This window comes from Amblyomma americanum, chromosome 2 (genome assembly GCF_052857255.1).
Source record: "Amblyomma americanum isolate KBUSLIRL-KWMA chromosome 2, ASM5285725v1, whole genome shotgun sequence".
Lineage (NCBI taxonomy): Eukaryota > Metazoa > Arthropoda > Arachnida > Ixodida > Ixodidae > Amblyomma > Amblyomma americanum.
The window spans coordinates 33,985,172-33,999,720 of NC_135498.1; the positions used below are offsets into that span (position 1 = coordinate 33,985,172).

The window sequence follows — 14,549 nt, forward strand, 5'->3', positions numbered from 1 at the left end:
CTTGAAAGCGCGTTCATCAAAAAGGAAGCAAAAAAAAAAAGCTGCGGCCAGGCCAAAGGTGAAACAAAATACACGCGCAAAAACAACATTGTCGGGGGAGTTCACAGACAAAGCACAATAAACTTAACATCCAAGTACGCCGGCCATCGCGCAGCGAAGCCCAAGCGAGACAATGCCTTCGACGACGGTGGGCATGGCTTCGCAAGCTGCTGCGCGTTCGCTGCGCGCGGTGACTTACAAAGGTCGCAGCGTCCGGCTTTTTCAACACGGCGCGACGTCTGAACAAAGGAAGAGGCTCTGCGTTGGACTTGCTTTCACCGTTGGTTAGCGCCACGATGCCAGCGTCACTCCCCTGGATTCGATGGCTATTCTTCGCTGGTCTCTTGGGTACGTAAAAGCATTTTGGTGCTTATGCAAAGAAATAACGAAGAACAAGCTTTTAATCTTCCGATCAGTTTCTGAGCTCCTGGAGAGTTCCGAGTACGACTACCACCTCATTCTTTCTCGCATAACGAAATGTGAGGTTATGACGAATCCCGTTCTTAGTAATGCATGCCTTTAGGAAATAGATGCTTTTGAACGCCAGTGTCCTAGAAAATATTCCCGTGTTTCTGGGTCCAAAAGCATGTGACAGCGCAAGAATTCTGCTCACAGAGGGACTTCAGTGTGAAACATGTCGCACGCAGTGCCTGAGTGCACACCTGAGAGCCGAAGTCAGCGCCCCGGTAATATAAGTCAGTTCCTCGCACAACATGATGCATTTGCGGATAAATGGAATCTGCATTCGCGGCCAAACACTGGCGTCAAAAGGACGTCACCGGCTTATGCCATCTCAGCAGGTGAATTCAAAACCAATAGTTGTACTATGTATTGGATTCTTTACATGCTCAATTAGTTTACCCCCTTGGTATTGGCCACCCAGACTTTATTATTATCGGTGCTAGCGAGGGGCATTTCATTTTAGTCATCACCTGTGACTTCATAGGCGGCCACTACCAATATATATACCAATATATATTACTACAAAATACAGCTCCGGAATTTTTCCCAGAAGCCAATTAAACAGATAACGACAGTAGTAATGTAGCTACGCATATAGCCATACCCCACACGTAGCCCAAGGAGCGATATGGCATAGCTCCCAATGAATACAAAATTTTTGCTATGTGCGCAATACAGTCCTTGTATGTACGCATGACAACTCACTGATAGCATTTCATTACTTTCCTTCCGCCGCCAATTATCGAGTGGCGCGCTGCTGCGCGGGATAAAACAAAACTCTTTGATGAAAATTTCATTGAGGAAACACACGCGGCTCATTGCCTGGAAAACCGGACACAGTAGAAACTTCCAACTCGCGTTTAGTCGACACGCCTTCGCGGCTGCCTCCTCGGTTGTGGCCCACACTTCTGTTTGCTGCAAGCAAAGAACGATTGCCGTGTTTGCTGATTATACTTTAGCTGTTGTTTTTTTGCGACTGCAAACTGCGTGAATATAGATAAATTCTACGCAGTAATGCTGTTTACCGGCCGTGATGGGTCATCTGTTTTGGAGTCCGGCTGCTAAGCATTATTAGGTCGCTGGATCGAATACTGGCCCCAGCGGCCGCATTTAGACGGAGGCGAAATGAATCACATGCCCGTGCGCTGTGCTTTGTCAGTGCACGTTAAATAATCTCGGGTGGTCGAATTTCGTGCGAATCCGTGCAGTACCGCGCCTCTTTCTCTCTCTCTCTCTCTCTCTCTCTCTCTCTCTCTCTCTCTCTCTCTCTCTCTCTCTCTCTCTCTCTCTCTCTCTCTCTCTTTCTTTCTTTCTTTCTCCTTTCACGCTGACGTTCATCCTTTCTCAAATGACATGGTTCGGGAGCCTACACAAAGCCCTTTACCATTCCTCGCAAACTACCGTTATTAGTACTCACGAAGTGAATAATGGAGGGGAAAGCCTCTCTCTACCATGGACTCCATTATTAGTACTAGTTGCAGTGTTGTTAAGCGCAGGAAATCATTCGTAAAAGACGTTTTGATGGAACCCTTCCACCGAATCGTAACGAGCCCTTATGTTTCGGATGAGGATGAGGGGACGGGATGAGACAGAGAAAGAGAGGGGGGGGGAGAGTGCTTGCGTGTGTGCACGGGCAGTATGCGTTGAGCTGCCGAACTAACGTCACACTGAGCAATCTCGGCGATGACGACACACACGACGACGTGCAATTCCTTTCTTCCTTTTGGCCGGGAAGCACTGGTGGCGAAATTTTAGCAAGTGCATTCTATTGCTTCGAGTGCGTTTGCTCTTGTTTGCGAAGCTCGAAATCGAAGGTGTGAAAAATCGAGTATTTTATTCGCATTACAGTATCCGCCGCTTCCACGAACGGTGGCTCCGCCGCGCGGCGCCCACTGAAATCTTGGAGAGTGGCACGACGACGATAAAGAGCAGTCGGGCGCTGTTTTGCTCTCTCGAGCTGCATGGTTCGCTTGCGATGTGTTTTTATTGAATGGAGCAAGCTTGCAAGGCGTTCCTGATGTTTGTGAGGTGCACTAACGTACTTGCAATGACTAGATAGTATCACAGCGATTGGATTTTGCTACATCCATACATTTCAGACCCACAATTCGAGAGGCAACATAAGCCCGCATGCGTCTATGCCGGGCGAACGGACAATGCGAGAAGCGGTGATAAAATTGATCGTGGTTTAGCATTGCTATATAAGCACGGAAAATTGTGCGAAAGCGAGATTTTTTGCAGGTGGACACTACCGCCGTGTACCTCAAAACGCAATTGAGGTGTCCACTGCCTCAGTGAGCTAGTTACACTTGCTAATCAGAGGCTTCACACACAGAAGGCCACATCTGAAAGCCGGACAGTCCGGCTAGAATTGTTTTCGCGCTAATATTTGCAAACTGGCAAGCCAGTAATACATCGCCTCGGGGGGTTCAGATAGCAATCGGCTGTATTGGAGGATCTCTTTTGGGTATGGTATGTAAGCAATCACTTCATTGTAGTCGGATGGCTCTCAAACGGCTTAATTACTGCTGGACTGGCGCATTTGTTCCTTCCTTACTTTCTTCATGCGAAGTAGCAGTTCACCCCCCCCCCCCCCCGAATTTGCAGCAAATTCTTCATGTATCGCTTCACAACAAGGACTGCGAGCTCTGCAATAAGTTTCGCATTTCGCGCAGATGAAGGCTTCGAGCATAACTTGTCTGATAACAAAAAAGCTTTTTTCGTTCAAGTTTCCTTACCGATATTTCTTTGAACCTCCGTCCGAACTTACAAATGCCTGCTGAGCAACAAATAAAGCACTAAAATAAAAGCTGATGCCTGTCGCGCAGCATTACAGGCGGTTTTATAACCCTCAGGTAAGAGTTTTGTCATCGCCTTGCGTATATTGCGTGCCCTAAGGTCGTGGAACAGGACGGCTTGTGTAACAAAGTCACTTGTGTAAGCGAGTCGGGTTATCGCAGTGGGATGCTCGCAATGTTTTGCATTGCCTGTCTTGCATGATCTGTCGATATGTCATCGTGCCCCGTAAAAATTTTGCTCAAGGTCACGTATAAGCCCAGTGCGCATAACTGTTGCTGTTTTGGAGTATCCGGTATAAGAGTAAAAGTGTATTGCAAAAAAAAAATGCTCTTCTTCTGCTCTCTACCGATTCCCTACGTTTGAAACGTTCATCGCTTGTGATACGTTTTAACAAAACGGATGTTACCTTCAAGATCACTGTTGGCAACTATTAGCGTTTGCACCCGGAATAACGTCAAGGACTTGAGCGCGCAACTTTTGATGCCGACAGCAACACGGCGGTTTTCGAAAGTCAGAGCATAGGTGGCACCAAACTCGCGAAGCAATCAACAATTCTGCTTAAGACCCGCTCATTCCGTAATTTTGACGCCAGGTGTACCGTCAGCCGAACGTGCGGCTGTCTACGAATTTCAGAAAGCGCGCATGACAATTAGCGAGCTGCTTTATCGAGGCGCAACCCCCAGGGATTGCCCTTTGCAATTCTTTTTTATTTTCACAATATTCCGCCAGAATTTTCTACTTCCGAAACAAATACTGTTCACGCGTGGCAAAGACGTGACTACGATGCTCAAAAGGCAGACGAGAAAACGGCATTGGTCCAATGATAGGTGTGCGCAGTTTTCGCCGCACTTCTGATGCCAGAAATCACAACTCTTGCAGTGCACACAGTGCTTATAAAAACGGTCTATAGACAGTATATGGACTTGTAACGGAATCTATTGCCTTCCTGTAGATATTTCATTTTGCCTATTCATAGCCTATAGACTGTCTATAAATAAAAGTCTACTATGATTGTATGGCCATAAACCTATAGATTGTCTATAGGCTGTTTATAGGATTTGTATTGCCTATACACCGTTCTCTAGGGTTTGTCTACAGAGAGTCTATAAACTTTATAGACAGAAGTCGATGGTCAGTCTATAGACTGTGTAAAGAAATTTTTGTAAGAGACACAACGACGACGCCGCGCTTTCAACTCACAGTCTTTACTACCAATCACCACAAGGGAAGCCATATTGGATTGCCAGCAGCGCTCTCTATATTCTGTGAAAGTTGCGAATAGATCACAGAATTTGCCCGTAGAAAAGACGTTGGGACCGCTGTTCATCAAGCGTTCATCTGGAACGCTTATAATCGATATGCTCTCAATTAACTTTTATCCGCGCATACTGAAGCGCGCTGTTGAATTTACCTGTCGTGCCTTCACAAATTCATAACTTCATAACTGAGGCTACTATCATAACTCAGCGACCTTCAGTTAAAGAAAAGCCTAGAGCCTAAAGGAAAAGGTATTTACTTCGCACATATGTATGAAGCGCATTGCTAGTCTTCAACTCCTGATTCAGGGTATGTTTACTTGCTGGATTCATTCACCTCAGAATCATCAAATACGTTCATCCTAGTGACGTATAAGGGCGATAATGTGTGTCATTTCGGCTTTGTACGGCATATTGAGGCATGCGACTGGGTATGAAGAGGCTGCTGGAAGCTCGTCACCTTGAAAGTGCAGCAATTTCTTATTATTTCCAAGAATTAAAAAAAACGCGGTTTCACTACAAGCACTCCGACGCAGGGCGCAAAAAAAAAAAAATGTCCTTACACCATTCTGAGACGACGCTGTAGTTTTCTAGCAAACCGCACTTCTTTTAAGCGTGCAATAGTTCCAAAAATGATCAGCACCTTTCGACGCAGCACTGACTGCTCCTCCGGACGGGTGCAAGCATATAAGAACACCATTGTTCTGAATAAGTGTGACTGCGTGCCAGACCAGACATCAATTATTGGGTGCTACAGACACCCCGGCACTTTTGTACTGTGGGTGCAATGAGGGACTTCAAGGGATATTAAACCATCTTTATGAGTGCGACCGAGTTTACAGAGTACCCTTTCAAAAGCTTCACTTCTTAACATTCACTCCTTCAACTCACGCATCTTATATGGTTCATAGGTAACAGGAACTTTCAGCTTCGCAGAGTGCAAGCCGAGTGCACAAAGTAGAGTTTTTGTTTGCTGAAAAGCTGTAGATGTGTTCATCAAGCATGCAGCCAGTGAGGTGGGAATTTATACAAGCTTTCCGCTAAGAGACACTCATAGCCTGATGTATGCAGCTACGATTAACACGTGCAGTGTCGCAATCTGATAAGCAGGTAAATTATTTCAGTTATATATATATATATATATATATATATATATATATATATATATATATATATATATATATATATATATATATATATATATATATATATATATATATTGTTCCAAAAGATACAAACTTCGAGTGGGCATGCGCAGCAATACGATATCAGCATATGCCATCAGGCTACATGTTTAAAAGTAATCAGGCTCAAGATATTTGAATGAAGCGTGTATATATATATATATATATATATATATATATATATATATATATATATATATATATATATATATATATATATATATATATATATATATATATATATATATATATATATATATATATATATATATATATATATATATATATATATATATATATATATATATATATATATATACATATACACGAGACGTATATTTATGTTTTCGTCGTAGTTTGTGGAATGTTTCCTTCTTGAGTTCTTTCACCTTAGTAATTTTGTACGCTTCATTCAAATATCTTGAGCCTGATTACTTTTAAACATGTAGCCTGATGGCATATGCTGATATCGTATTGCTGCGCGTGCCCACTCGAAGTTTGTATCTTTTGGAACAAGCCCAAAATCGCAAATAATTTAAATCCTGCAATCACAGAACATTTGCCTCACTGTGAGCATGTTTTGGATGCAGTACATGAAATTGATATGGGGTTACCCTGATGTTAACCACGGTTACCGTACATCGAGTTCTGATTGTGGCAAGCAGTTGCCATCTCCTCGTACCTGGCATCGCTATTTAAGAATATGCAAATAAGAAAAATGAACAACATCTTATCAAGCAACCGCTGCTTTCTGCGCATTTCGTGTAGAATGTTAATGTATTAAATCATCCTTGCAGTAAATATGATGATTATGGATTCTTATGGCATAAGGGTATCTAAGGCCAAAGAGCGCCAATGCACAAGGTATATTTCGATTACTCAACGTGGGGTCAATGACCCATTTTTCTAAGAATCCCACCCCTCATGAGCCGAGCACCAGGTCAGGAGAAAGCTTGTACCCATTGTTTCACTGGTGGGTACATTGCGGCACTGGGGATCGAACCCCGCACCTGCCGCATGCGAGGCGGATGCTCAACCACTTGGTGGCCATCGCAGCGGTCCTTGCCGTAAATAGGTGCAAATTTTACTAGAACACGTGTCGTAAAGGTGTTTCACTTCACCTTACACCCATTCTGGGATGATTAAGTGCAAAGGTGTAAGCTATAGATTCATTAAAATACCCTTAATGGCACAAATTCTTTCACTGTGACAACGATAATCTCACCTCACAAGGCACAGTTTCTAGAGCCCCAAATTGTCGACCACCATGGCCTTTACAAAATCCCAGCCACGAATTGGTCATAATTCACATTTTCCGGCAGCTTAAAGCGAAGATTTTCGGTTAGGAAATATGACTCTAAGTATACGCCCTTTATGCCAGAAAAAGTTCCCTATTAAGCCATTGTAGTAAAAAAAAGCGCTGAATAAAATATTTCTGCTGTATCATTTAACACACGGTTTGCAAAAGAAACGTCAATGAGAGCAGAGCAGGCGGTCCATTCATTTATTGCCGCGTCCGCCCACAGCGCATGACATATTTGTGCAAAGGCCATGTTTGAGCATTTCCACTTCATTTAGCCCACAGAAACGCATTTATTACCCCGCAATATTCATAATGCAGCCCCATCCACTTAAGCAGCGCTGTTTGCCAGCGCTACGCAACATCCGAGTCGAGCGCCTGGCGCTTCGTGATTGCGTCAGCTGTCCAAAGAGCACCCTCTCCTCTATTTGACGGGTCCTGGAGCGGCACCGAGGAGGCAACACGTTTATTACGTAACTGCGTGAAAAATGCAGTCAACCGTTTGCTGCACATTACGAAAGCTGCCTTGCAGGACCCTTTTGACGTGAGGCGACAGTTTGAAAGCGCGGAGCGGCACGCGACAGTGGCGGACTCAAAAGGCAGGATGAAATGAAATGGCTGAGAGTAGAAACATTCATGTGACGCATCGCAATCAAAGGAAAATGCATTGGCTTTCTCTGCGTTGTTATGCTCTGTTTAGTGCATTACGGTACGTGTTGCGAGATACAACGGAGTGGAGATTCCCGGGTTCGGTCACTCGTTTTTGCAATCGACGTTCATCGCTGCATATTTTTAAGTTTATCCGCTAACAGTGAGCATAATTGCAATTTTGAGGGCTTCGCGTGATTTCAAAAAAATCTGGCGAGTTCCGGGATGAAGGCACGCGATTAGGTTATACGTTACCACATCATCAACGTAGTTAACTTTCTAATATGTCATTAAACCAAAAACCAAAAATTAATAGAAAGCAGCACGTGCTGTTTTGTGCAACATAGTGTTGGCATATCTGCATACCTAAACATGCTGACCAAAAGCTTATACTTATGAAGGCAACCAACCATCATCGAAACCAAGGATAGCATAGGGGAATGTTTTTTTTTTATTAGTGGTGTTGAGGAAATTAATAGGGTTTTCATCTTACCTGAAAGAATAGTGATAGAAAGTTGGACAGCTGCCAACATTGCTCAGTTGGTAGAGCACTCTACGCGACATATGTAGGTCGTAGGTTCGGATCCTACTTTCGGCATGTGATTGTTTTTCTTCTACTTTCCAATCAGTACTATTTCAGATAAAAAAGAAATGATAGCACTACTAGTTACCAACTCATGAACACTACAAGTTAAAAAAAATGCATTCCCCTATGGTTTCCTTGATTTCAGCGAGTGTTCGAATCATTCGCACGTATATAATAACAAGCCCCTCACGTATATAATAACAAGCCCCTCATTCTCCTACCCTTGTCTGTTCAACGATCATTAATCCAGTATGTTTAGTTGATGGAGGCTACCCCCAACTTCAGCTTTTGAAGATAAACAGTAAATCTGCTTCTCCTTCCTTGGCTGCTTTCTTGTCTGCTGTGCTGTCGCTTGCTCGCGTTATTCTCGAATCATAAAGTTCTAAATCCAGTTCGAGATTCTCTGACATCCCCATGAAATCTACAGCGCAAACACGAGTTGTGCTCGCGCCTGCACTTGTGTAAAAATAAGCAAGGTGGTGAAGTTTATCGGAATGGACAACAAGGCTTTCATTTTCACTTCGTTGTCAACACGAGCACAAGAACAACCGTTGCTTCAGCAAACGCCTCGATCTCCACGTTACTACTGTACGTTCAATGTATCCACAACATTCCGTGAAAACTATGAGACCTAAACGGGAAAATAGTGAAACAGAGTTTCAAGCAGGCCAGAACTGGCGCTGTTCTGCAGGCGCTGAAGCGAACATACTTAACATTCAATGTTTCTTTAATTTTTTTCTCTTTTCAGCATTCGTATGCGCCCGAAGAATCGGAAATACAACCAATGAAACAACTGAAGAAATTTCCGGAGCGAAAGTAAATGCTGCATGTAGAGGGGAACTGGTGAGTTCTGTATATGGCTTACGTGTATGTGAAAAACAAATATTATGAAATCTGGAAATACGTGCGCTACAGCCACAATCAAATGAAAGTTCTTTATTATGTCAATTAAGTTCGCTTATAACCAGAACTACAAGGTACGATACTTCATTCATTTATATTATCTATCTTTGCAATCGGGCATGCGCAGCGAAGAAGGAAAATGTTAGGAGCGTAGCAGAAACTGCATTGGAAAAACAATGTTATGAATGGCATCATTGTCAGGGCATCGATTCGAGTTCTGCCGAAGCTAAACATGGTAACATTGCGAGCGATCATGTGAAAGTGCCCTAACAAATTATTTCCCTGGCGTGCTCCTTGATGCGTTTAAGTTTATTATTAGTTTACTACTATCCTCCTTTCAAAAGATACGTAGCGCTGCTAGCGTACCGCACAGATGGACGTTACTAGCCTCCTGACATGTGCCTGCTCCACGTAGGGACAACAGCATCAATATGCAGTGCGCAAAACAATCAACATGACAAACAGACAAGTTGCAGCAGTGCAACGCAGTGTGGAGGATGTATGAAAATTGTATCGTACAGCGCAGAAAGAAAGAAGAAAAAACATGCAATCATTTCATTTGTATAATTGGACAATCTGACAGTAATAAGTGTAGAGAGTTTGTATGCTTGGTGGCGGAAAAACCAGCCGAAACAGACAAGAAACCAAGCGAAGGAGGGTACACATAGCAACCGCTGTATAACAAGTGACCTTTTTGAAGTGCATTGGTGCAAGCCAAGCAACGCATACACGGATAGCAGAAAGACAATATGCAACAGTGGCATGTCCCGCAACGCCAGTGGGCATCCGCCAGAAAAAAAACAAGAAAACAAGAACGGAAGGCATTTATGCACTTCGCTTAAGCAAACTTTTTCATTGAGAGACAACGTTGACACACTTTGCCAGCTGCCACGTTTCATTTGTGCTTCCACCAGTTCCTGCTGGTATAGTATATATGAAGCGCCAGGGTTTCAGAAAACCTAGCTTACAAATTTATGTGTCCCATTATAGTTTGTATTGGAATAGAAAACAGAGAGAATTTTAAATTTAAAACTCGGCGTTGTCGTGTCTGTTCTTACATATTCAAGGATAGCCGCATACCATTATGCGTAAGGTCCTTCGTTTTCGGGTAAAACGCGAATTTGTGAAATTCTTAGATCCAAAATAATTTCTCAACAAGCCAAATTTATGCCCGAAAACGTGCCTTCTAGAGAACGCACGTTTTCCAGCGCGCAAAGACGAACACACCGCATAAAAAACTTGGGGCACAATTAAGTTCACCTCAAGAGTATGACGCGACAGCGTTAAGGATACCTATGGTCGCTTGAGGATCCCTTGGCGCACGTTTTCGCAGGCATCGACACGCTTGTTGCCATCACATACTGCTTTATTGCCCATCATCGTTCATATTAATTATTGAAGCTTATTACTTACCCTATTTAACAAAATTTTCTTGTAATGTTAATTTCCTGCCATGCGCCATATGGTGTTCGTGCAAGCCCTCCATTTATCCCTCTCAACGAACGTTCCTCAGTGGTGGAGAGATGTATCATGCCCTAATAAAATAATAAAGATTGAGCAAGCATTTTTATATTTTTATTCTTTATTTTTATTTAATTTTTAATTTTATTTTTCTTTGTAATGACGCGCCTACTCATTAGCTTGCAGTCGTAAGCTTAGGATAACTCTAAACGGCATATATAAGGTTCCACTACTCTAGTATATCCAAATATAATATCCGGCGAAATGTTACCAGATGTTTAAAAAAATCTAGGCCGCTCATCAATGTGTAACGCGCGATTTGGAGACAGCTGTTTCTGGTAGTGAATATTTATTTTGTTTATTCAATATTGTTTTCTTTTTTTCTAGAGTGAGTGCGCGTCATTGGGCTGTCACTCGTGACGTCACTGTGTTCAGACCACTCACGGTGGTGCGGTTACGCTAACGCCGACGCCGCTGCACTGGCAAACGTGCCCTTAACAGTTGTCGCTGTAAAAAACGTTATCAATTATCAGTGTATTGAAATCACGTCTACCTATTCTAGGAGAGCATAATCGCAGAGCTATGTCACACAAGAAAGCCTCTGGCATTTTTCACTCTTTGCGCAGAAACTTGAAACTGCCTACATGAAACAATCCCTGAAACGAAAAGACTCTTCCCAAAGTGCAGGAGCATCATTGAAAAGAGAATGCTCTCTCACTCGCTGTTACTTTTGTCGCCCATGACTGTAGCTCTCCGTATTTCGACATTAGCATTTTACCATGCCCAAGATAAGGTGCTGGCACCTCTCTACGTGGTTATTGTCTATAACGCTGCGAACCCATAGCCACACTAGATGCCAATGTGTCAACTATAACTACAGCTTGAACTATCCGCCCTTCGCCCATCTGTAGGTCATAGCCACTTTCACCCTTGGATTAACAGTCGACCTCTACTGCTAGCAAAAGTTGTGATGCTTTAACTCTTGGTGCTATGAATTACTCTAGAATAGCGTCAAACTATGGAACACTTCTTGTTTTTGCTGATCGGATTGTTCCTGATTGCTGATGACACTAAAAGAGACGTGTATGCTTTTCAGCACATTCCTTTCATGCAGTGTAAAAGATACTGCAGAGTGAGCTGGATCCTTTTCTTTCCCAAGTATCAACGAGAGTTCCTTCCAGACGGAACGAGGTGCAAGGTACGCGCATTGGTCTCTCCCACAGTGTTTGCTTGGCCTTTCTGTCGGACCGCAAGATTCTTAACTCCCCGCAGTCCCAGCGGTCTTTATACAGCCCCAAGGTGTTTCATACAACGTCCCTTTTCTTGAAGGTTGTAACCTTGCGTGACAGTCTGCGCCAGTTCCATGTGCTACATCTAAAGCGTGCCTTTTACACTGCTTCCTTTTCTTTCTCCTTGTTCTTTGTCTACCTTCCTACAGTGCAAGGAAAAAAATCAAGGCATCTTCGTTCCTTCAACGCACCCTTCCCTTCCCCACATGCCCTCTTCTCTGTTGCTTTATCTGCATGCAGAGCCCTTGAGCTCCCACAGGCGTCCTCCAGCATGAAGCCCAGTAACGCGCCAAACTACTTCCTTTGCGCCAGTGTGTTTTCACATTGCGAATGTGATACGAAATCCGAGCTGCTCTGAGGCGAGCTGCATCGAGCTGTTTCAGCGCTAGTAGCATGAACTTATTCGTAGTACACTTAGTAAGAATAAATAGTGTCTCTGGTACGCCACCGCTAAGTTCAACATTTATGTACTCCTTTAAAGTACTGAACTAGCTGACAACGTAGCCACCGTTAGATTACTGAGAAAAAATTATTTAGACAGTCAGCGCCGCAAAAATGTAACCAAAAAGCGGTAGTTTAAAGGTTAGGTAAATATTGTGCAGGGTTAGCATATGCATGCTCTGCAATTTCCTTGCCATCGCGTACCATCGAAGCCAACCATTCACTTCGTTTGGCCTTCTGTCTTCTTCGTTAACGCTTCAATTTCATTTCATCAGATTGTGTTTACCGTTACGATGTCACAGTAAAACATTTCGTGAAATCGCAACTCTTCTACTAAGCTTTTTTTTTCCTATTTCCTCTTTCAGAGGCTCCTCCTATTCAAGGGCGTATGCAAGCAGGGAAAATGCGTGAAAGAGAAACGCGCAAAAGTAACGAAGGCACCGAAGTACAACTACACCGACATAACTCGGACTGCCGAACCGTCTTCTACCACCTTGGCCCCTTTAAGCAACGAATGAAGGCCTGGACCATGGAATCTATACGCCCACGGCTAAATGTTGTGATCGGAATGAAAATAAAAGAACTCGAACTGGCAATCTTTTTGAATATTGAAGAAGTAACGTTACGTATTATAACATAATGTAACCTAGGTCGCAGTATACATATTGAAGGAGGAGGATCTCATCACTTCCGTTCCTCCTCCCCCTTCCCATTCGTCCGACGCGCGTTATTCACCAGGCAAAATATTTCTTTCAACCACTAGCGCCCTCCACCGGGGACGGAAGTTCTTCGCCGTCTTACTACGCTCACGCCACCTGGTGCTCGAGGTCATAGACGTTTGCTGCAGCATCGCTTCGGAATGTCGGCGTCATTCGGCCGGACTTCCTTCTCTCTCCACTTTTCCTTTCTCCCACCTCAGGAAAAGAGGGTCAAGCGGACCTTTAAACACTCCACCTCAGCGCCCACGACCTAATGAAGCATTTCTATTGGCCCGTTTTGGCGGAAAGTGCGGCACCTGCGCTTTGAATAATCGGGACATCTGCACACAAATATTCTGCTCGGCACAAATTAATTCCTCAGCTTTGTTTGGCTGTGTTGACGTTTGTGCTGCAGCAAAAAAAACGCATTTATCGGTGAGTTAATTCGGTTTAAAAATTGTATTTTGAAGAAGAACGTTCTGGTCGTATACCTCGGGGATGGTGTTGGTTAGAGGCGTCTCCGTTCACACCTTTCAAATTGCGTTCGAGCAACCAGTCGCGAAGACAGGACGATTCGCCGAAGGCCGGTGCGAAAGGTCAGCAAATCTTTTGCCTCATTCCATCTGCGACACCGCCATCTTCCAGCTTCTGCAAAAAAAAGGAAAAAATTGGCTGGGGTTCCCTCCGTGTGCGGTAACCCTCCCCCGTGGTCTTACCCGAACAAAGGAGGTTGCGCTTTGGAGGATCCGGGTCGTGGTTGCCCTCACACCTGCCGTCATTCGGAAGTGGCCTCAATACCGCGATTTCTTTTCTCGGCCTGGGTGTCCGATATGTAAACGCGAGGACATTGAAGCCGACATCCACTACTTACTGTGAAACTGCCCTGCTCTCAAGCCTACAAGGATCCGGCACCTGAAGGTATAGCGGGTCTTTCACCAAGCAAACCTGCATCATATATATTGCCTGGACTCAGGGACCATCCATCTCTCACTACTGGACTTCATAAAATCAGCTAACTTTTTTCTATTACTTTGATCATTACTGCATCCTTCATCACAAGTTCGCCCACTGATGCCCTGAGGCAATAAATGTCGTTTATAAAAAAATTGCCTTTTTCTAAAATACGTAAGCACCTTTGCATGCGATTAAGGCAGCTTCAGACAGGGGAGTAAATAATCATTAGCATGCACCTGAGCGGAGCCGCGTATGGCTACTACGAAAACCAACACAGTTTTCTCAGAACCATCGCAGCTGGTGCGAAAATTCGTCCCGGTCCGGGGATACAACCCGGCACAACCTTCTCTATACAGTGCTGTCGGTCTACCAACTAAGCTAAGCAGAGAACTTCGGAATGGATTAGATTTTTTTGTCTCTTTGTATCGTAGAGTGTCTCAAACTTGCCGTGACAGAAAAGGGGCGCAACCGCAAGGGGCGCAACTGAGGACAGCTGCTTAAAATTATTCGGTAAAAATTGATTCTCTGG

At 43.9% G+C, this 14,549-nt stretch overlaps 1 protein-coding gene across 1 annotated transcript; it reads left to right on the top strand.

Moving 5' to 3' along the window:
- Nucleotides 1-175: 175 nt before the first annotated feature.
- LOC144118455 (uncharacterized) lies at nucleotides 176-12,962 on the top strand. The gene is made up of 4 exons (XM_077651394.1): nucleotides 176-387; nucleotides 9,023-9,117; nucleotides 11,735-11,836; nucleotides 12,734-12,962. Exons 1-4 carry the CDS (start codon nucleotides 336-338, stop codon nucleotides 12,884-12,886), a joined length of 402 nt encoding a protein of 133 aa, XP_077507520.1. The 5' UTR covers nucleotides 176-335; the 3' UTR covers nucleotides 12,887-12,962.
- Nucleotides 12,963-14,549: the final 1,587 nt, after the last annotated feature.